The sequence below is a fragment of the Nomascus leucogenys genome, chromosome 15 (assembly GCF_006542625.1).
Source record: "Nomascus leucogenys isolate Asia chromosome 15, Asia_NLE_v1, whole genome shotgun sequence".
In the NCBI taxonomy this organism is placed as follows: Eukaryota; Metazoa; Chordata; class Mammalia; order Primates; family Hylobatidae; genus Nomascus; species Nomascus leucogenys.
Window position 1 is genome coordinate 52,750,667 of NC_044395.1, and position 21,179 is coordinate 52,771,845.

A 21,179-nucleotide genomic window follows, 5' to 3' on the forward strand; every position below is an offset into this window, starting at 1 on the left:
CATATGTTTTTATTTTAATAAAATAAAAAAAGTCCAGCTTATCAATTATTTCTTTCATGAATCATGCCTTTGGTGTTGTATCTAAAGAGTCATCTCAAAACCCAAGGTCATCTAGATTTTCTCCTACAATATCTCCAAGGAGTTTATAGTTTTGTGTTTTGCATTTTGGTTTGTGATCAATTTTGAGTTTATTTCTGTTCAGGGTATAATGTCTGTGTCTACCTATTTTTTTCTGCTTTGCATGTGGATGTCCAGTTGTTCTAGCACCGTATTTGTCTCCTCTTTCACCAATACCATACTGTCCTGATTACTATAGCTTTACAGAAAATTTTGAAGCTAGGTAGTGTTATCCTCCAAATTTGTTTTTTCTTTCGATATTTGTTTGCTATTTGGGGTCTTTTGCCTCTCCATATAGAGTTCACAAAATAACTTGCTGGGATTTTGATTGGAATTGCACTAAATCTACAAATTAAGTTGGAAAGAACTAACATGAGTATTTCTAGCTCTCCATTTACATGGACTATCTCTCCATTTATTTAGTTCTTTGATTTCTTGCATCAGAGTTTTGTAGTTTTATTCATACAGATCTTGTACATATTTTGTTAGCTTTATAACTAAGTATGTTATTTTCAGGGGTGCTAATATAAATGGCATTATATTTGTAATTTCAGTTTTCACTTTTTCATCGTTAGCATATAGGAAATTAATTGGCTTTTGTGTACTAACCCTTTATTCTACAACCTTGCTCTAATTGCTTATTAGTTCCAGGAGTTTTTTGTCAGTTATCTTGGATTTTATAGAAAGAGTATTTTGTTATCTGTGAACAAAGACAGTTTTATTTCTTCCTTCCTAATATGTATACTTCTAATTTCCTTTTCTTGTCTGATTGTATTAACTAGAACTTGCAGTATGATGATGAAAGGCAGTGGTGAAAGGGAACATCCTTGCCTTGTTTCTGATCTTAGTGGGAAAGCTTCAAGTTTTTTTTTACCATTAGGCATGATATTAGCTGTAGGGATTTTGTAGATATTATTTAATAAGTTGAGGAGTTCCCCTTTTCCTAGTTTACTGAAAGTTTTCATTTTCAATGGGTGTTGGTAGGTATTTTTTAGATATCAGACACTAACTCACGAAGTAAATAAAATACTCAAGAATCTCAGAGTCAAGTGGGAAAAGCAAGTATGCAAATAAATTATTACTGTACAAGATTACAGCTTTAGTATTCTGGCTTATAATTGCCAGTTTACTCTTCTAATAAGCCTCTGTGTTGTGAACTTCTTGGAAGCAGAAACCGTCTGCTTTATGGTAATAATCCTAGCCGTGGTGGAGCCCTCCAGGAGTGTAGTAGACCCTCAACAGATACTTGTTAAATGGATAAAAAGATAGAGTATGATAATTAAGATAATCACAATATGAATTTGGTGCAATAGAATCCTAGAGGAGCTAGTGTTAGGGAGAGCTGAGGAGATCAAATGTTGTTCAACTATTCATGAGGAATGAGGGAAAGTTTCCTAGGTATATAAAAGAGAAGAAGCCAACTGCGAACAGAAAGGACTATACACAGAAAGACCAAGATGAGGGAAAGAGTCCAGTTAAAGAAAAGTTAGGAATTCAGAGAAAATCAAGGAGATTTTATGTGATTGGAATTTAGTGTGTTTTTGAGGGTGTGTCAGAAGATGAGGCTACACATATTTGTTTAGGGGAAAAATTTTGATGATTCTTCTAAAAATCCCTTCCCATTCTTATCAGTGTCCAAAGTTGGCTTTCAGATTTTGCTGCAACTAAAGGAAATAGTTAATGAATAAGGATGTCATGTTCAAGAAGAGTTTGGCTAACCTCTACTGTAAGGGCAGGAGTCTGGGTAGAAAGGGAAAGTAGGTCAGTAAGATCAATGAAATTTCTCAATTGAAAAAGCAAGGATGGGAAACAACGCTCTTCCTCTTTTTTCCTGATAAAGAAAAGAAGGTATTAGAAAACTCATCAGGGCTGAACTAATTGTTATGTAAAGCCTCCCCTAGAATTAGCAAAAAAACAGAACTTATAGCTGGTAAAACATTTATACAGGACAACATCTGTGATACCCCCAGAGAAGAGAACAATTGAATGTTTCTTTTAAAGGAAAGAATTTTTAAGAGTTCAACTACAGCTAAAGGTTAGTAAGATGTTTGTATTTCCCTACATATTTTCTTTGAAAATGAATTTCTGTAATAGTAATTAATGATGCCTTCATGGTAGTCCTTTGTCTTTTTTTTTCCACAGTAATTCTTACATACATATCTTAACTACATGAAAACTTCTGAAATTCTATTAATGAGGTTTATGGAAAGCTTTGCCATTTGAATATAAGGCTTTCCGCCCAGGCCCCTGGTAACAGCTCCCAAAACTGCACTGGTATGATTATCCTTTTACTTCAAATCCATTTTCTAAAGTGACAGGTCATAGGAATTGAATCAGCCTCAGTGACTCCTTTTGCCCCTCTGGGCAGGTGATGTTCATGTCAGTTTGTGCGTTGGCTCAGGTAGCACCTACCAGAACGTATTAGCTTCCTAGGTCTCAGGTAAAAAACTACTCAAACTGAGTGTTTAAAACAACAGAAATTTATTGTCTTTCAATTCTGGAGGCTAGAGTCCAAAATCAAAGTGTTAGTAGGACCTGGTCCCTCTGAAACCTGTAGGGGACTCTCCTTGCCTCTTCCTAGCTTCTGGAGTTTTGCCAGCAACTTCGAATGTTCCTTGGTTTGCAGCTGCACCACTCCAACATTGGCCTCCATCTTCTTACGGCATTCTCCTGGTGTATCTCTGTCTTCACATGGCTTTTTTTTTTTTCTTTTTTTTTTTTAGAGGTGGAGTCTCGCTCTGTCACCCAGGCTGGAGTGCAGTGGCACGATCTTGGCTCACTGCTATCTCTGCCTCCCAGGTTCAAGCAATTCTCTGCCTCAGCCTCCTGAGTAGCTGGGATTACAGGCACCCGCCACCATGCCTGGCTAATTTTTGTTTTTTTAGCAGAGATGGGGTTTTACCAATTTGGCCAAGCTGGTCTTGAACTCCTGACCTCGTGATCCACCCACCTTGACCTCCCAAAGTGCTGGGATTACAGGCAAGAGCCACCACGTCCCACCTTTTTTTTTTTTTTTTTTTTTGTGACCAAGTTTCACTCTTATTGCTCAGGCTGGAGTGCAATGGCTCCATCTCGGCTCACTGCAACTTCTGCCTCCCGAGTTCAAGCAATTCTCCTGCCTCAGCCTCCCAAGTAGCTGGGATTGCATGTGCCTGCCACCACACCCAGCTAATTTTTTTGTATTTTTAGTAGAGAAGAGGTTTCACTATGTTGGCCAAGCTAGTCTCGAACTCCTGACCTCGGGTGATTCACCCGCCTTGGACTCCCAAAGTGCTGGGATTACAGGCGTGAGCCACCCCGCCCAGCCCTGGCTGTCTTCTTATAAGGAGACTAGTGAGATTGGATAAGGGACTCACTCTACTCCAGTGTGACCTCTTCTTAACATGTAACATCTGCAACAATCCTTTCCTAACATGTCACATTCTGGGGTATTGGGAGTTTGGACTTCAAAATTTCTTTTTTTTTTTTTTTTATTTGAGACGGAGTCTTGCTCTGTTGCCCAATGAAGTGCAGTGGCATGATCTCCGCTCACTGCAAGCTCCACCTCCCGGGTTCACGCCATTCTCCTGTCTCAGCCTCCCGAGTAGCTGGGACTACAGGCGCCTCACCACGCCTGGCTAATTTTTTGTATTTTTTAGTGGAGACAGGGTTTCACCGTGTTAGCCAGGATGGTCTTGATCTCCTGACCTCGTGATCCGCCCTCCTCGGCATCCCAAAGTGCTGGGGTTACAGGCGTGAGCCACCGCGCCCGGCCTCAAAATTTCTTTAGGGTTGGAGACAGAATTCAACACATAACACAGAGTGTAAAGTTTTCAGGGACAGAGAGGTCTTCTATAGCTTTGTATGTGCAAGGCTCAGCCAGAGTCGAGCCCAGTAGCTGCTGGCCAAACCTTGGTTAAATGAATGAAGAAAGTATATGCAAATATTCTGCTCTGTTCTTCTGAGTATTAAGAATCGAGTCTCTGTTTTCCCTGTCTAAGAACCTCTTCCTGATCTGGCCTCCGCCTTCATGTCTCCACCGCACCCCTGCTAGAATGGTACATTCTAGTCCAGTGAAAATATTTGCTTTCCTTCAAACATCACATATTCCCTCACTTCATTAATTTATGCTTTTCCTTATTCATTAATTATTATCCCACTCCCCATCTTTCTATATCAAATCAGTGCTCTCCTACCTATTATAAAAGTTACCCCAGGCTGGCCACGGTGGCTCATGCCTGTAATCCCAGCACTTTGGGAGGCAGAGACGGGTGGATCACGAGGTCAGGAAATCAAGACCATCCTAGCTAACACAGTGAAACCCCATCTCTACTAAAACTACAAAAAAATTAGCCAGGAGTGGTGGCATGTGCCTGTAATCCCAGCTACTTGGGAGGCTGAGGCAGGAGAATCGTTTGAATCCGGGAGGAGGAGGTTGCAGTGAGCCGGGATTGCGCCACTGCACTCCAGCCTGGGTGACAGAGTGAGACTCCGTCTCAACAAAAAAAATTACCCCAAATGTTATGGATAAATGAATGTTATTATAATTAGTTATTTTTACTTACCTCCCTCCCAGTTCCCGTGTGATGAGAGCCCATGAAGTCAGGAACTAAGTTGTATTTATAGTTATATTTCCAGCGCCGAGCACAGCACCAGAAGCGTATTTACCTTGAAACCCTAGGCCCTTCAATTACATGGACTTCTTCAAGCTCTTGTACCTTGTGTGCTAGACACTTTGCTGGGTACTGGACACACAAAGGCCAGGGAAAGGGAGTTCATATACAATAAGCACATTTTAGATGTCAGGCACTTGCATTCTGAGTAAATAAGAAATTCATGTTATAGATGTAATATTTTATGCTTTTTTTTTAAAAAAAAAAAAAAAGAAAAAAAAAGGAGCTCCAGATTATAAAACTTCCCGACCACATAAAACCTGCATCTGCCCTTGCAAAGCACATGCTATGCTCAGAGAAGTAATTGACAAAGCAAATAATTCTGGCCATGTTTTCCTGTGTAATTAAAGTGTGATCTCCTTCAGCAAACCTTCCATAGGCCCCCATCCAGAAATTATTTCTTTCTATCCCAGGCCCTCATAACACTTTATATGTATCTCTTTTATTACTTGCATTTTGTTTCAAATATCTATCTCTCTATATTTACGTCTTATTTCTTCTGCTAGGTGAGAAATTCTGTGAGGACCAAGTCGGTCATAATAATCTTCATCTATAACACAATACTTGACAAATGGTGTATGCTCGATAAATATTTGAATGACTATTAAGAGCTTCTAATATCTTATTTATTAATATAGTCCAGGCATTTGCATTTATTATCCCATTTAATCCTCACAAAAACCACAATGTAAGTACCACCATTATTCCCATTTGGGGATATAAAAACTGAGGTTAAACAAGATAAAGTAAATTGACCAAAGTCTTGTAGCTAATAAATGGCAAATCTCAGTTTTAAACTTAGATGTGTGTCTGAAACCAAAGCTGGGTAATTAACTACTGCAGAGGAATAAGTCATTCTTCAGAAAATTGAATACATACTTTTTTTGTGCATAAAGAATTCCCAGTTGGTGGAGGAGAGATACGTATATCTATATCTATTTTTAAGTTATAGTGCTACAATGCCCCCAAATAAAATGCTCTGGGAACACCACCCAGGAGATGGCTAAATGTGCCCGTGGAATTGTTGAAGGATAAACTGGTTCATCTGGAGATGGGCATTCCAAACAGAGGAAGAACACACAAATGGCACAGGAGAGTCTGGCCATGAGGGCCACACAGAAATTTATGCATAATTGATAGGTATAGTGCCAGAAGGAATGTATTGGAAGTTGAGATTGAAGAAGTCCATGGAGCCCAAATTATAGTTACTTCATATTGTTAGGGGAATCCTAGTTAGGAATCCCTAGCAGAGATGTCATGGGCCTGAACTAAGGCAGCAATACTAAGATGATGTGAGAGGCATTTCTGAATTAAAGATGACTGCATTGTTAGATGATTGGAAGTACTAGATGAGCAGTAGAGAAGAAAATGCAGAAGTTTCTGATTTGCAAAATTGGGCAGACACCATTAACCCAGATAAGGAACAAAAGGGACAAAAAAAGATTCTGGGAGAAAATAATGATTTCATTCTGGAGCAACTGAATAGAAATTTGGAGTAGAGAAGACTGATCTGAGCTAGAGATATCAATTAGTGGATTATCAATATAGCAAAGGATAAGACCATCTATTTATTAATTTATTCAAAAAATATCAAGGCCTTAATCTGTACCAGGCACTAGACTAGATGCCAGAGGCCCAAGGGGATTGTAGTTCTCATAGAGATTGCATTCTAGTGAGAGATGGGCAACAAGCAAACAAACAAACACAATTAATTTACTGTAAGATAAGTATCCTTACAAGATGCCATGATTTAAAAAAAAAAAAAAAAGGAGTGGGGGACTAGTTTAGATGGAGTGGTCACAGAGCACAATTTAAACTGAGACCTAGAGAGACAAAGGACCCCTCCAAGAAAGAGCTAGAGGAAAGGAAAAAGAGGAGAATTAAGTTTCTCAGTCACACCAACCACACTTCAAGTGCTTACTAACACATATGACTGGTAGCTACAATATTGGGCAAACAGATACATAAAACATTTCCCAAAATTTCAATTATGGAAATATAGAAAGGAACATTTATAATGTCAAAAGCTGAAGAGAGGCCAAGTTGGAGAGGACCTAATAATAGAGCCATTTCTGTTCTCTCCACTTTCTTGAAGGTGAGTACTAAATATTTATTAAATCATCAAGTGGAATTGTGGTTTTAGAAATGGGAACGCCCCACTTCTGATTTTCATTAAGCAAGCATGTGAAATGCTAGAGCTGGAAGGGATCGTGGCGATTCTGGTTTGTCTTTCTCACCCCTCCCCTAGTTATACAATATGGAAACTTGTTCAGAGAGGCTGTTTTCAAGGACGCTCAGGTGTTAATGTTGGAGTCAGGACTAAAAAACAGGCCTCAGCCTAAAGTTTTTTCTACAATAATATGGATATATCCAAATCAGAGTTAAGACAAAACATGAAATACTTGAACCCAATTATTTCACTTTAATTCAAGCCATTTTCCCCATATCACACTAATTGTAGAGGGTTTGAACATTTGATAATTAATTGGAGTTTCATAATACCATAATGCTTCAACTCGAAAGACATTTTAAAAAATCTTTCATAAAATGTACTTCGCCTTTAGGAAGAATATGCAGAGTTTTTTTCTCTAATCCTATTTTTGAATATTAGTTTTGCTAATGACCCAGCTTTGTAATAGTTTCAGACATTATTTCACCAGTCATGAGAGCTTGAAAACAAATGACGCAACTATGAAAAATAACTCTGTACAATAGATATTTACTTTTTTACTTTTATTTAGTTTAACAAGATTGCTAAAATTATTCCTGTTATAATTATTAAAAAATATTCCTTTTATAATTAACTTATCTTTAAAAATTCAAAATGCAACAGGGAGCAAAAGCAAATTATGGTCATTATGGATAGTATATATAATTTAAAAAAATAAATTGGCAACCAAAGCATTATGAAATAAAAGAAAAAGAGAGGTAATCCCTTTTTTTTTTTTTTGCTTTGGAGATAAAATAATGATTAGAAGGTATGGTTATGAAAAGTGAGAACGTATGTAGAGCAACATAAAATTGGTTCTTTGTTTATTTTCTTGAGAAATTTAGATAAAAACAAATTGAGGTGAAACTTGGTTATTAGATTATCATGTTTGATATGTGGATAAGAAAGTACTCCAAATATTTTTAAATCAAACTAATTGATCTATAGTTGATTAATGTTGTGAGAAGAAAATTTTTTAATTTGTCTGTTTGATTCCATTTACCAAGGATGTTATATGTAGTCTCAGATGTGTACCTAATTCTAAGATTTACTCCAGAGAAGAGAAGGAAAAGAGTTTTACAAAGAACTCAGACAGGTCTTAGCAGTTAAATGCAAGACCTTAGGTTACAGCCTCAATCAAAGCCCCTCACTTTGCAGCAGAAGTGTCTTTAGAGACCTTTAGAATTATTAATTAACCTCATTGCAGGCAAACTTGGGGGGTTGTAGAAACAGAACAATGTAACATAAACAAGGCTTACAAATAGAAGTTATTGCATTCACAAAGTCTCCCCTGAGTGCACAAACGTTCAGTGTCTTCATATTATCCAAGTATAAAGTCTGAATTCCTTAGGTTGGCATCCATGTTCCTTCCCAGTCTGCCTCAGTCTTCTAGTTTTCCTTGAGGCCAATCCTGCACATTATTGAAACGGGGATACTCCCTGTTCTTCAAATACATCTTGCATATCTCCGCTCTGGCCCTAGGCTCATGCCATGTACTGAAATACCTCTACTTTCCTTTCCACTTTCCTAATTTCTACCCATCTGTCAAGGTCTAGTTCAGATTGTACATTCTATATGACTTAATATTTATTCTTTAACACAGAGATCTTTCATCCACAATACTCATTTGGTACTTAACATATGTGGCTTTACAATATTGATTTATTACTTTATGTGTGACTATTTATCTTTCAAAGGTCGTAACTTTCTAGAGGGAAAGGAAATTAGTTAGCATTTGCCGAGCACTTGCTGTGTGATTCTAGTATTTTTATGTTATTTCAATTCATCTTCACAATGCCAGAAAATAGATATTATTGTTCACAATTTATAGCCAAGAAAGCAAGACCTCAAGAAACTATACCAAGGTTACTCAAATAGTTATTGATAAGATTATGATTCAAGCCTAGATCTATCTAGCTCCAATGCCCGTAGTCTTTCCCAATATCACAGTATCCCATACCATCCCCCTCTAGTAGGGTTGTTTTATCCCACACAGTACCAACCACAGTATATTTAGCATAAACTCTGTATCAGTGTGGTTATTATTTTGCTGAAGTCAGCCTGCTCTATATTGTATATTTAATGCATAGATCCCCCCTTATGATGACAGATTTCTTTCTATTATTTTAATAACATGTCCTCAAATAGCAGTTCAACAAAACCCCCTATCTTTGTGTATCTATATGATGCCCAATAATCTGTTTGACTGATTATTTGGTTAACTGACCAAATTAAGTATTTAAATATGAGGCACACATTATACTGCATCCTTCTGAGGAGCTAGCTCATTTAGATATAAGAAGTTTGTAATCAACCAGCAGCTTTGAAACCTTCTATTGTTGTCTTCCATGTGACCACCTTTGGCATGCTCCTCGCTTCACAATTTTACTAAAACATGTCTTCTCATTCTACTAAAAAAATCTTTTTGATCTCCTACAAGTATCTCCTCTTTTTAATAACATTGTTCACATGAACACAGTTGCATTTAATAGAGAAATGAAGGAAAAAGGATTCAGGAAGACTAGCTGTAGACTTCCTATATGACTTCCAAGGGTAACAGACCCTTTTTAGGTTGTCGTTGTACTATACTAGATCTGGGCCTTCCATCTACAGTCTCTGAAACTCAATTTTTGTCAGTGTATCCAGGAGTAATCAAGTTTATATGCTGTAATACCATGTTTTTAATATACGATGCAAAATGTAACTACTCAAGATACCAGAATGTGCTAACTAGCACATTGCTCGCAATAGGAAAAACACTAGGATAAATTATATTTTAATGAGCTGGAGGCTTGGTGAGCTTGGACTCTGAGAGGGAAATTAGCCACCCAAGTGACCCTAATGACTACTGTCATTGAGCTAGGATGGCCAGATGAGCCCATCTCATATGTTACCCCTACCACTAGGACAGCACATTTATGTTAGCCACCTGCAGCTGGAGCCGGAGAGCCCCTCGACCTCGCAGTGCTGGAGATCTATTGCCAAGATCTTTCTTCTACCACTCAGGTGGACTCTCCCTCCTTTATTCTCCCAATTTATTCAGTTTTATTAATTCTGTTTGCAAGTGTAACTTCTTCGACATTCAAACATGCCTTGATTAGTTCCCCGGGCCCTTTTTTTTTTTTTTTTTTTTTTTTTGATACAGACTCTCACTCTGTTGCCTAGGCTAAAGTGCAGTGATGCAATCTTGGCTTACTGCAACTTCCGCCTCCCAGGTTCAAGCAATTCTTTTGCCTCAGCCACCCAAGTAGCTGGGGTTACAGACATACACCACCATGCCTAGCTAATTTTTTTTTTTTTTTTTTTCCGGTAGAGATGGAGTTTCACCATGTTAGCCAGTCTGGTTTAGAACTTCTGGCCTCTAGTGATCCACCCACCTTGGCCTCCCAAAGTACTGGGATTACTGCAGGCATGAGCCACCGCACCTGGCCCCCAGGCCCTTTTTTTTCCCTATGAGCCAAAATCAGGGTAGATATGAATCCTGGACATTGTTGAGGTGCTAATATTTTTGTACTTTATCCTTTTGTTTGGGGTGTAGCCTCATGGCATCCTAATTTTGCTCAGGTGTCTCTGATCTAATCCCACTGCTGGGCTCACACAGTCCTATTCATGCAGCCATCAAATCTAGACGCTAACACACTAGCTCATCATTCTTCAGTCTGCTGCTATTCTCAGTACTTGCTTTCTTCTGAGTTTGCATTTCTGCTGCATTTTCAGCCTCTGAAGATTTTTCTTACTTGTAAGCTTAGCCAAGCATTTAAAAGTATTTTATAACGATTTTATTCAGAATTTTTAGCTGCTTTGTAATGAAAGGGGTTTTTCAGAATATCTAATTTGCCAAATTACTGGAAATAGCATCTCAATATTTAATTTTCTTTAAAACTTCTCAGTTTTCTAGATGCCTTTAGTTCATCGTCTTATCGGAATTTCAACACTTCCCCATGAGACAAACATTATTTCCTCCATTACCCAAGCAAGGAACCCGACCTGTAGAGGACAATCCTGGCTTCCCACAGATCCCAAGAGAGCCAGAACTAGAACTCAGTATCATTTTTCCCAACCTCTCACTTGTTTTTTTTTTTTTTTTTCCATTCGTGAAACAATATTTTTGTTTGTATGTCTCTTATATACTCAGCCTGTACCCACTCCCAAAATTACACAAAACAAGAACCTGAAAGTCCTTTATCTTTCAGGGCCATACAGATTCACAGCATAGATGGATGGGTAAATAAATTAATTTCAGAACAGTAAAGGCAGTGATAGTGGTGTGATCAGTGAAAGGACAATGTGGTTTCAAAAAAGTCAGTTCTTCTGGAGGTGAGGGTAGAGGGGACAGCAGAGAGGAGATGGTACCTGGCCTCAGTCTTAAAGGCCAAGTAGGACCTCATTAGATAGATGAGAATAGCAGGAAAAGGCAGGCATCCTTCTAGCCAAAGCAAACAGCCTGGGCAAAGATAAGGAGGAACAACCTGGGATGAGAAGCTGTGGTTGGCAACTTTGTAAGGCTGAAACATGGAGTACAAAGGGGCACAGTGAAGTTAGGTGGTGGAGGGGTAGGTGAGGTCAAATAATAGGAAGCTTTGAATGCCTGTGTAGAAGTTTAGACCTTATCCTAAAAGGTATACAGATCCTTAGAAGGCTTTTGAGCAAGAGAGAAACATGGTAAGGTATGTTCTTTAGAAAGATGAATGAAAACATATTTATACCTTAATTCCCACTACACATTACAGCCTCTCACAGTGGAGGTTGTAGGATTTGACTGGAGTGACTTCCCAAGCCCCCAGATGCTCAGAGTTCAAGGAATAGCCCACGAATGGCCATGAGAAAGACTTCAGTTGAAGTAGCTCACTGCAAGCTCCGCCTCCTGGGTTCACGCCATTCTCCTGCCTTAGCCTCCCGAGTAGCTGGGACTGCAGGTGCCCCCCACCACGCCCGCCTAATTTTTTGTATTTTTAGTAGAGACAGGTTTTCACCGTGGTCTCGATATCCTGACCTCGTGATCCGCCTGCCTCGGCTTCCCAAAGTGGTGGGACTACAAGCGTGAGCCACCGCACCCAGCCATTTTTTTTTTTTTTTTTTTTTTTTGAGACAGGGTCTCGCTCTGTCACCAGGCTGGAGTGCAGTGGCGCAATCTCGGCTCACTGCAACCTCTGACTCCTAGGTTCAAGCGATTCTCCTGCCTCAGCCTCCTGAGTAGCTGGGACTACAGGCGCACGCTACCACACCCAGCTAATTTTTGTATTTTTAGCGGGGATGGGGTTTCACCATGTTGGCCAGGATGGTCTCAATCTCTTGAACTCATGATCTGCCCACCTTGGCCTCCCAAAGTGCTGGGATTACAGGCGTGAGCCACCACACCCAGCCATAATTTTCCTTTTTGAATCACGAACCCTCTTAAACCATCTCCTGTAAAGAGAGAAAGCCTACAGCACCTCCTTTCTCCTGAAAACATCCTGACTAGTTTAGAGTATCCTCTGAGACTCCAGCTAAAGAAGATTATGCTGCTGATGATCTGACACAGCTTGCAGCAGGTCAAGGCTGGCATTTCTCCATTCGTTCAGCATCCAAAGGTTTTATAATTATAAAGACTTTTTACATAATATTAAGAGAAAAATAAAAACTGCATAAATGAATATAGCACATTTCATCTAAGTGATGATGATAAAAGAATAATACCTTTTAAGAAGAAGGCTGGCCACTCCTTACTCTTGGCTACTTTAGCTTATTGCTCACATGTTTCTGTCATAGCACTTGTCCGCTTCCTAGGCTTCTATAAGCGTTTGTTTACATGTGGCTCCTCCTACCCCAGGCTCTTTAATCTTTGTATTCACAGTGCCTAACACAACATAGGTATTCCATAGATGCTTGTCTATTGGAAGTTGGATGGATGGGTAAGATATATATTTTTAAGTAGCTATCTAACTTTGTTTTTAAAAATGCTGATATTGTGAGTGACAAAATTATGTCTTCTGTACATTCCATACTTAAAATATAATATGAAATTAGCTGACAGTGAGCACCTGTTATGTACCAGGTATTGGAGACAAAAAGCGAATGCCAGCATATGTCTGTTTTGAATGGGTCTCTGCCCTGAAGTTGCTCACTCTAGCTAGAAAGGGAGTCAAATAAACCAATCCAGTGGAATAAGCATTGTGATAGATACATGAAAAGATTGCTAGGCGAAGCACCCAACCCAGCCTAGAGTAGAGAGACTAAGGAGAGTATCAGGGAAAATTTCCAGAAGATTACAATCCCTGAGCTAATTTCAGAATGAGAAATGAGAGAGAGAATTTTGTTCCATTGTCAGTGTATAATGATATGTAATAATGATTAGTAACAGAGCCCTCAGCAATATGAATTCTGGATGATGAATAACATAGGAAATTAGAGTCCCCAAATCATTCCAGTATAAAAAGTATTTGAGTTATTTATAAATTGTGTTTATTTATTCAATCATCAGATGTTGACTGAACACTCTTCTATGAGTATTAGGTATACCTAGAAAGTAAACTGTGATACCTCACCTCCAGGATATTATGATCTCACGGGGGGCCACAATGCCCTCACACACAAAACAGTTCTTAGAAATGTGGGCCATTATATTAATCAGACCCAGAGTCATTAGCCTCAGCAGTATGCATGCAAAAGCAGCTAGGCTTAAAATGTTTGAAAATGGTTTATCATGAAGATGATGGATCTTGAGCAGGTGTAATATAAAAGGAAAAAACAGACAAAAGGGAAACAGTAAGATAAAAGGGTATTACAGAATGGGAGAAATTGAAAAGTGAAGAAAAGAGATGGGCTAAATGTGGAATATTAAATGACCATGAGTCAAGTACCATTCTGAGCACCATGGAAGTGAAAAACATGAAGCAGATGTCAAATGCACCATCAAACTTCTAACAAGGCAGAGTCTCACACTGGCAGTTCATAGCTGGATCCATAACAAACATCTCTAGTTTGACCTGTGCCATGCTTTTGCCTTTTTTAACCATTGTCATATTTAAATTCTGGGAAATTTATATAAATATCTAGATTCTTGGCTTATCTTTAAAAATTAGAGAATCTGTCAAGATTGCTTGACATTCCTGCTTGGAGCAATTGTCCAGAGTTGAGTAGCAGCAGCCCCCCTTTAGATGAACTGTGTCTTCCAGTTTGCTATATTTCCTTCTCATCCTGCTTTGCCCATTTGTGTTTTGTGATCTATATCTGTGGAATTTAGATTTTCACATACCTGGTTAAAATCTAGGAAGAGGGAAAGACGTTTGTGTAATTAATTATAATATGAAATGGAGACCTAAATCACTGTGGGAGTTTATCCATTCATTTAATACCTATTTACTGAGTTCCTGCTACCTGCCAGGTATCTTACTGTTACTGGGGAAATGTTGGTGCCTGGGTTCTAGGAGTTCACATTTTCTTGAGAAGAAGGTACGAGTAATTATGTCACACTGTAAAACAGGCTACAATAGATGCATGTGTGGAAGACACAGTGTGGACCCAAGGAACAAGTGATCATATGTACCTGGGGATTCAGAGAAGTGATGATTGAACTGAGTTTTAAGGTGGCCTGAGCCAAAACATAGAGGTATGAAGCAACTTGTCAAACTCAGGGAAGCACAGGGATTTTGATGTGGCTGGAACACAGGGTGCCTGGAGACATTTAAGCACGGTAGTAAGATGATCTGATATGTATTTTAGGGAGGAGAATGTATTTGGAGGATTGAAAGTAGGATCAAGGAGACTTGAAGTTGGGAGTTTATCCTAAAAGTCAAAACCTGAATTAGAGGGGATGAAGGGGTTGGAGTAGATACCATGACATTCAGAGAGAGAAGGGTGCAAGGCAGCATGGAATGAGGAATTGAACCATGTGGTTCAAATGATAAGAGCTAAGGGCAGTTAAAGTGAATCTTTGAGTGTCAATGGTTTTGGAAACTATATTCTGTAATATATCGTAATCCCTTTTTTAAATTAGGAATCCTCCTCTGGCTTACATATACTTCAATATATACTACCATACTTTACATATACTTGAATTTTAGGTTAGTTTTTAAAAATTTTCATTGTTTAAGTTCCCTCTCCATCAAATGGATGAAACACTTAACTTATAGCAAAGAGACTAGCTCTGATGCTTCTAGCTGTGTGACTGTAGACAAGCTGATTTACCTAAGCATCGGTTAAATAGGACTTGTAATACTTTAAAGGGCTTTGATCTTCTAACAGGAAAAATATATGTGAAAATGCTTTAAAATCTACAGATTGCTGTAATAGGTTATTAGTATAAGAAATTTAAATTAGAAAAAATAAATCATTTGAAGTGTGCTTAGGACATTTTATTTGCATTCCATTTTACAAATTTCTTCTTTGTCATTTATCTTCACTATTAAAGTAAGTATCATAATTAACTATAATATAAAATTCTGTTTTTAAAAAAGGCATTTAAATCTTCTGAGTTTCAAAAATTCCAAATAATTTAGTTTAAAAGATTTGTTTTGATAGTTTGAAATAAATGGGGTCCAGGTAAAATAAATAAAATCTACTGTCATGCAAACATTATATGTTTTCTGTTTTTAAAGACAGGAAGCAGTATGTCAAAGTGCAAAAGTCACTAACACAATGCCCCCAGATAGATAACATAAATGGGTAATGGGCAATGATGTTTCATAATGACCTTTGAAAGTTATATTCTTCCTGCATAAAGTCACATTGTGTATTAAACATGTAAGAATAATCTTTACTTCCATAGGAATCTTACTCTCTCCCATTTTTATTAAAATATGATTCCCTCCATAAAGCTTTCATTTTCCCATTTTTGATAGGAGTATGAGTACAAGAAATACTTTCCTCTTAATTTTATAAGAAGTGCAAATGTGGTACAATGACAGCTTTTTTTTGTCGGGGAACAGGAGAAAGAGGTTAGGACTGTGGCTAACTAGAGCATGAATGACCCTTCTAAAGAAGCCCATTCTCTAAACCAAGTGTTGCCGCACAACAAAACTGGGAGCTAGTGTTGATGGAATGCCAGACTTTTTTCATGTGAAGCCACAAATCCATATTTCATGCAAATTTTCCTAATTTTAAACTTGGGCAACTAATTCAAACATTTGTAAATATTGTGAGTCAAATTCAGCCTTTGACTTGCTGGTTTGCAATCTCTGGATATATATATATATACCCCATATTCTAGACTTTTGGATTGTGAGACAGAAAATCTATGTCCTTAATCCTGCCTTTGCTACTTACTAAACTCAGTTAACAGCTTAGGCAAGTAGTGTCATTTCACTAATCTAAACATTTGCCCTAATGATTTCTTCATCAGGTTATTTATTTTACTCATAATTTCATTATAAACATTTTTCAAACATAAGGAAAGGTTTAAAAATTTTACAATGAACATCCATGTACTTGTCACCTAGATTCCACTATTAACATTTTCCTATACTTTCTCTGTCACATACCTATCCATCTATCCAATCAGTAATCTATTTCGCTTTCTGTTCCTGTTTCAAAGTAGCTGCAAAATCAGTATACCTTTCATTTTTTTGAGGAATAAATCAAATGATTCACATAAAGCATCAAGCACAATATCTAGCACAGGAACAAATGTCAGAGTCCTAATCACTCTCTTCCCTCCATCTATATGTACTATATAGAGCTTCAGTGTTGTTGGACCCACTAAGAATGTCTATACATGTGTTTATTCTGGAGAAAGGGGGAGATTTTGATAATAACTTTTTCATGAAAATTCTGTTGGCCTCTACATTTAAAATGTATCCCCATTTCTCTCTAATCCACCCTCTTATTTAAAAAGCAAAACAAAACAAATAATCTTGAGTAGAAAAACACAAATGTAGGAAGACTTTAGAGTTGGAAAGGAGGCAACAAACTGGCTAGGAAAGGAAGGATACTGTAGTGAGTTTCCCAGGACTTTTTCTTTCTTTCTTTTGTTGTTGTTTTTTTTTTTTTTTTTTTTTTTTGCTTGCTGTGTGTTTGGACGGAGCACTGGAGAACCCGCAGCCTGGAACCACCAATAAGTACAGACAAAAACAGCCCCAAGTAAAACCTTCTCCCTTTAGATAAATGACTGGGAAAAACAGGTAGACTAATAGAACCAGAAAACTTTTGATAATACTGACCTACTCTAGCCAAACACCAAAGAAAAAACTGTCCCCTCAACCCTGCATTATCAGTAGTGCTATGCAGAAAGCTAGATTTCTGGCTCTACCAGCGGCAGCCAAGAGAGGCAATTCTAAGATGGCCTTCCACTTCTTCCACTAGGCTGTTGCTGGTAGACAGAACAAGAACTGAATTTCCGTCCCCACCTGGCAGCAAATAGGCAGAACAAGCGGCTATGAGGTGGTGCTAGTCGATACTCCACTTTCTAGTGGGGAGCTGAACTTGTACCCTTACCCAGCAGCAACAGGCTGGAATGAGGTGGCGTTAGCTGGCATTCCATTCCCCTGCTCCTAATATTGATGGGAACCAGCAAGAAGCTTAACTTCCACCGCTGCACAGTGGCAATGAAGTAGGAGAAAGAGGAAATCAGTACTAGTTGGAAAACCACTCTGCCTGCCAGGATAGTATCAGCAGGTCCCTGTGGGGAGCTGAACTCCTACCCCCATGCAGAGGTAAGGAGAATAAGGTGGGTCAAGGCAGTGCTAGTCAGCACCCCATCTTCTCTCCCCGATTGGTGTTAGTGGATCCAAGCGCGGAGCTGAACTTCTACTCCCACCTAGTGGCAGTGAGGTAGAATGAGGGGAATGCTCTGTGTCTCCCTCCCTGCTGTTTCTGTGATCAAGGGGGAGCTGAACTGCCATGCCCACCCAGCTGCAAGAGGAGTCTATTTTACGTCAAAGGAATCATTTACAAATGTAAGTCAGGTCAAATCATTTTTCTCACAGGCTCCCCATTTCTCTCAGAGTAAAAGTCAAAGCTTTTAAAATGATCTACAAGGCCCTGCAGGATTAATGCACTGTCGTCTCTCTGATAGTGGTAGGCAAAGTTCTAAGAGGGACCCATGATATCTACTTCCTGGTGTTACTCCACAATTAAGTTCTTACATAAGAAAAGGGATTTTGCAAGTGTACTTAAGGTTACTAATCAGTTAAGATAGGAAAAGTATCTGAGTGGGCCTGGCCTAATCACATAAACCTCTAAGAAGCAAAGAGTTATTCAGCTAGTTGGAGAAGAGGAAGTCAGAGCTTCCATATGCAAAGAGGATTCAATGTGCCATTAGTTGCTTGAAGATAGCGAGAGCCACGGGGTGAGGAATGTGGATGGCCTATAGGAGCTGAGAGAGGCCCCAGTTGATGGCCAGCAAGGAAATGTATACCTTATTCCTTGTGATGGTTAATTTCACCTGTCAGCTTGACTGAGTCATTGAGTGTCCAGCTATTTGGTTAAACATTTTCCTCAGTATGTCTGTGAGGGTGTTTCTGGATGAGATGAACATCCAAATCAATAGACTGGGTAAAGCAGATTGTTTTCCCCAAAGGGTGTGATCCTCATCTAATCCACTGAAGGCCTGAATAGAATAAAAAAGCAATGCGAGGGTGAATTTGCTGCTTCTTCCTGACTATCTTCAAGCTGGAACATCAGTCTTCATCTGGCTTCAGGCTTAGCCTCAGCCTGCAACTATTTAAGATATAACACTGGCTCTCCTGGGTTTCCAATTTGCCAGCCACAAATCCTGGGCCTTATCAGCCTCCATAACTACATAAGCCAATTCCTTATTATGTTTGTGTATATACTATAGAGGGTGTGTGTGTGTGTGTGCACGCACGTGTGTGCGCATGCAATCTCACGTTGCCTTTCTCTGAAGAACCCTGACTAATACTATCCTACAACCACAAGAAACTGAATTCTACCAGCAACCTAAATACATTTGGAAGCAGATTTTTCCACAGAAATTTGCAATAAAGCTCAGCCTGGCTGACACCTTGACTTCAGTATAGGTAGGCAACACAGTCAAGTCCACCCAGACTTCTGACCTACAGAACTGAAAGAGAATAATGGGTGTGGTTTTAACCTGCTATATTTGTGGTAACTTGTTACTCAGCAATAGAAAACTAAAACAGTGACTTCATTGTTTACCATTCTCCTTTCCTCATTCAGTTCAGCCACAATGGCCTCCTAGTTCTTCTTTGACAACAGCAGGCACCCTTTCATATTAGGATCTCTGGCTGTTCCTTTCCTCTGGCCAGAACATTCTTCCTTTTTATAGCGACATGACTAGTTTCCTCTCCTCTTCAATTTTTTCTCAAATGTCACCTTCTCAATGCATCCTACCCAGGCCCTCCTCACCACAACCTATCCCTCCTACACTGTTCTGCTTTATTTTCTCTCCAAAATACTTATTGCCTTCTAACATACTATATAATGAACTTATTTATTGCATCTATTGTTTATTAGTGGTCTACTGTAAGCCCACAAGGACAGGGATATTTGTTTTGTTTGCAAACGTTCTGAGCACCTGAAACACCTTCCTGGCACAGTAGGTGTTTACAAAGTATTTGTAGAATTAAATGAGTTAACTCTATGTCACTTTACCTCTGACTTAATGCATTATTACATAATTTATTACAGTTCAAGTTGTGAGGTGCACTTTACACTCTTCCTCATAATAAGGTATATATACATAATGCATCATTTTATGCATGGAAATGTGATAGCAAATAACAAATTCTTTGTGTAGTCATTAGTATAAAATATATTGGATGGCTGTTTCTCATTCTTACATCATTAAGAGCTGGAAAATAGAAGATGAAATGAGATGTTTGGGAGAGGAGGGTGGGTGATACAAATGACAACTTGGTCAAACCTAAGGCTTGCAGAACACTTTTTAAAACTACTGATATAGAAAATTGAACTAAATGCCTTTTAAGACTTCTTACATTCTATAATTCCATATTATTCTGAGCTCTACACAAACTCAGTGAACTATTGGCTCAAGATTTCATCTCTGACCTTTTTATTGATGATCCTCAAATCTGTATTTATAGTCCTCTCTGAGGGCCCAAATTCCTATTCTTTGTCTCCAGCTGCTTCAAAACATCTCCACCTGGATATCTCACTATTTCCTGGAACTGAGTATGTCCAAATCATACTCATTCTCATGACCCTGGATTCCATTCATCTCTCCTTTTGCTAGTTACTTAGATGCTCTCTCTCCTCTTTTTCCAATGTCTGAGTCATCTCTGGACCTACTGCTTCTCCCTTCAAATTTCCTCTTTCACGTTGCCCTTTTTAAAATTCTCACTGCTGTCACCCTTGTTCAGGCTGTGACTTCCTCACAGCTGGATTACTAGACAACATCCTAAATGGTTTTCCCACCTCCCATCATTTCTGTGCTTTCTGCTCTGTCAGCCCTCCATAGGACCATCTGTTAATTTTCCTAAAATGAATTTAAGTATTCTTAATGTCTCAAAATCTTCTAATGAGTCCCCATGGCCTACACAGTAAATTTTAATTAACAATCAAACAAACAACAAACCCACAACCTGGCATATAAGATCTTTCATGATCTGGGCATTCAACCTAGTCTCTTGTTCCCAAAAATCCCTCCCTGCTTTTGTGTACATACTGAATACTACCGTGGTGCTCCATACAAAAACAGATGTTTTAAACAAAAGAAAAGTAGAAGTAAAGGTAGTTTAAGAAATTATTTTAGAATGAAGGAATGATTTTTTGCACAGTATTTTGGTACTTGTTACAGTGGGGAACTCAAACATCTGTCCTAATATTAGCCTCTTTCTTGATGTGCAAATATTATCTTAGTTTGAGAAACAATTTTATAGGTAGTGAATTGCTAACATCATATATCCCAACGAAAGTAAAAGCAACCTAAATCTTAAATGGATCGCCCTCTGAGCTGTGTTCTCTATTTCTTTCTGCAGAGAGCCTCGCAAGGTGGTCCTGCACAAAGGCTCCACTGGCCTGGGCTTCAACATTGTCGGTGGGGAAGATGGAGAAGGTATTTTTGTATCCTTCATTCTGGCTGGTGGACCAGCAGACCTAAGTGGGGAGCTCCAGAGAGGAGACCAGATCCTATCGGTGAGTATGTTTCTTTAATCTTTATTCCCTCCATATCTGACGCCATCAATGAAAAAGCCACAACTTTCAATTATGATACCAAAAGCACCTTAATTACAAAGGAAAATGGATGAGAGCATCATGACTTCTGGTGCATGTCACTATGTTGT

General features: G+C 38.8%; 1 protein-coding gene across 20 annotated transcripts in view; it reads left to right on the forward strand.

Moving 5' to 3' along the window:
- DLG2 (discs large MAGUK scaffold protein 2) overlaps nt 1–21,179 on the forward strand; it is a 2,190,999-nt gene that overhangs the window by 1,771,181 nt on the left and 398,639 nt on the right. For all 20 annotated transcript variants that reach the window (XM_030828789.1, XM_030828794.1, XM_030828795.1 and 17 more), the window contains one exon: nt 20,874–21,030. In XM_030828789.1, the coding sequence (XP_030684649.1) occupies nt 20,874–21,030 (157 nt within the window). The remainder of the gene's footprint in view (nt 1–20,873; nt 21,031–21,179) is intronic.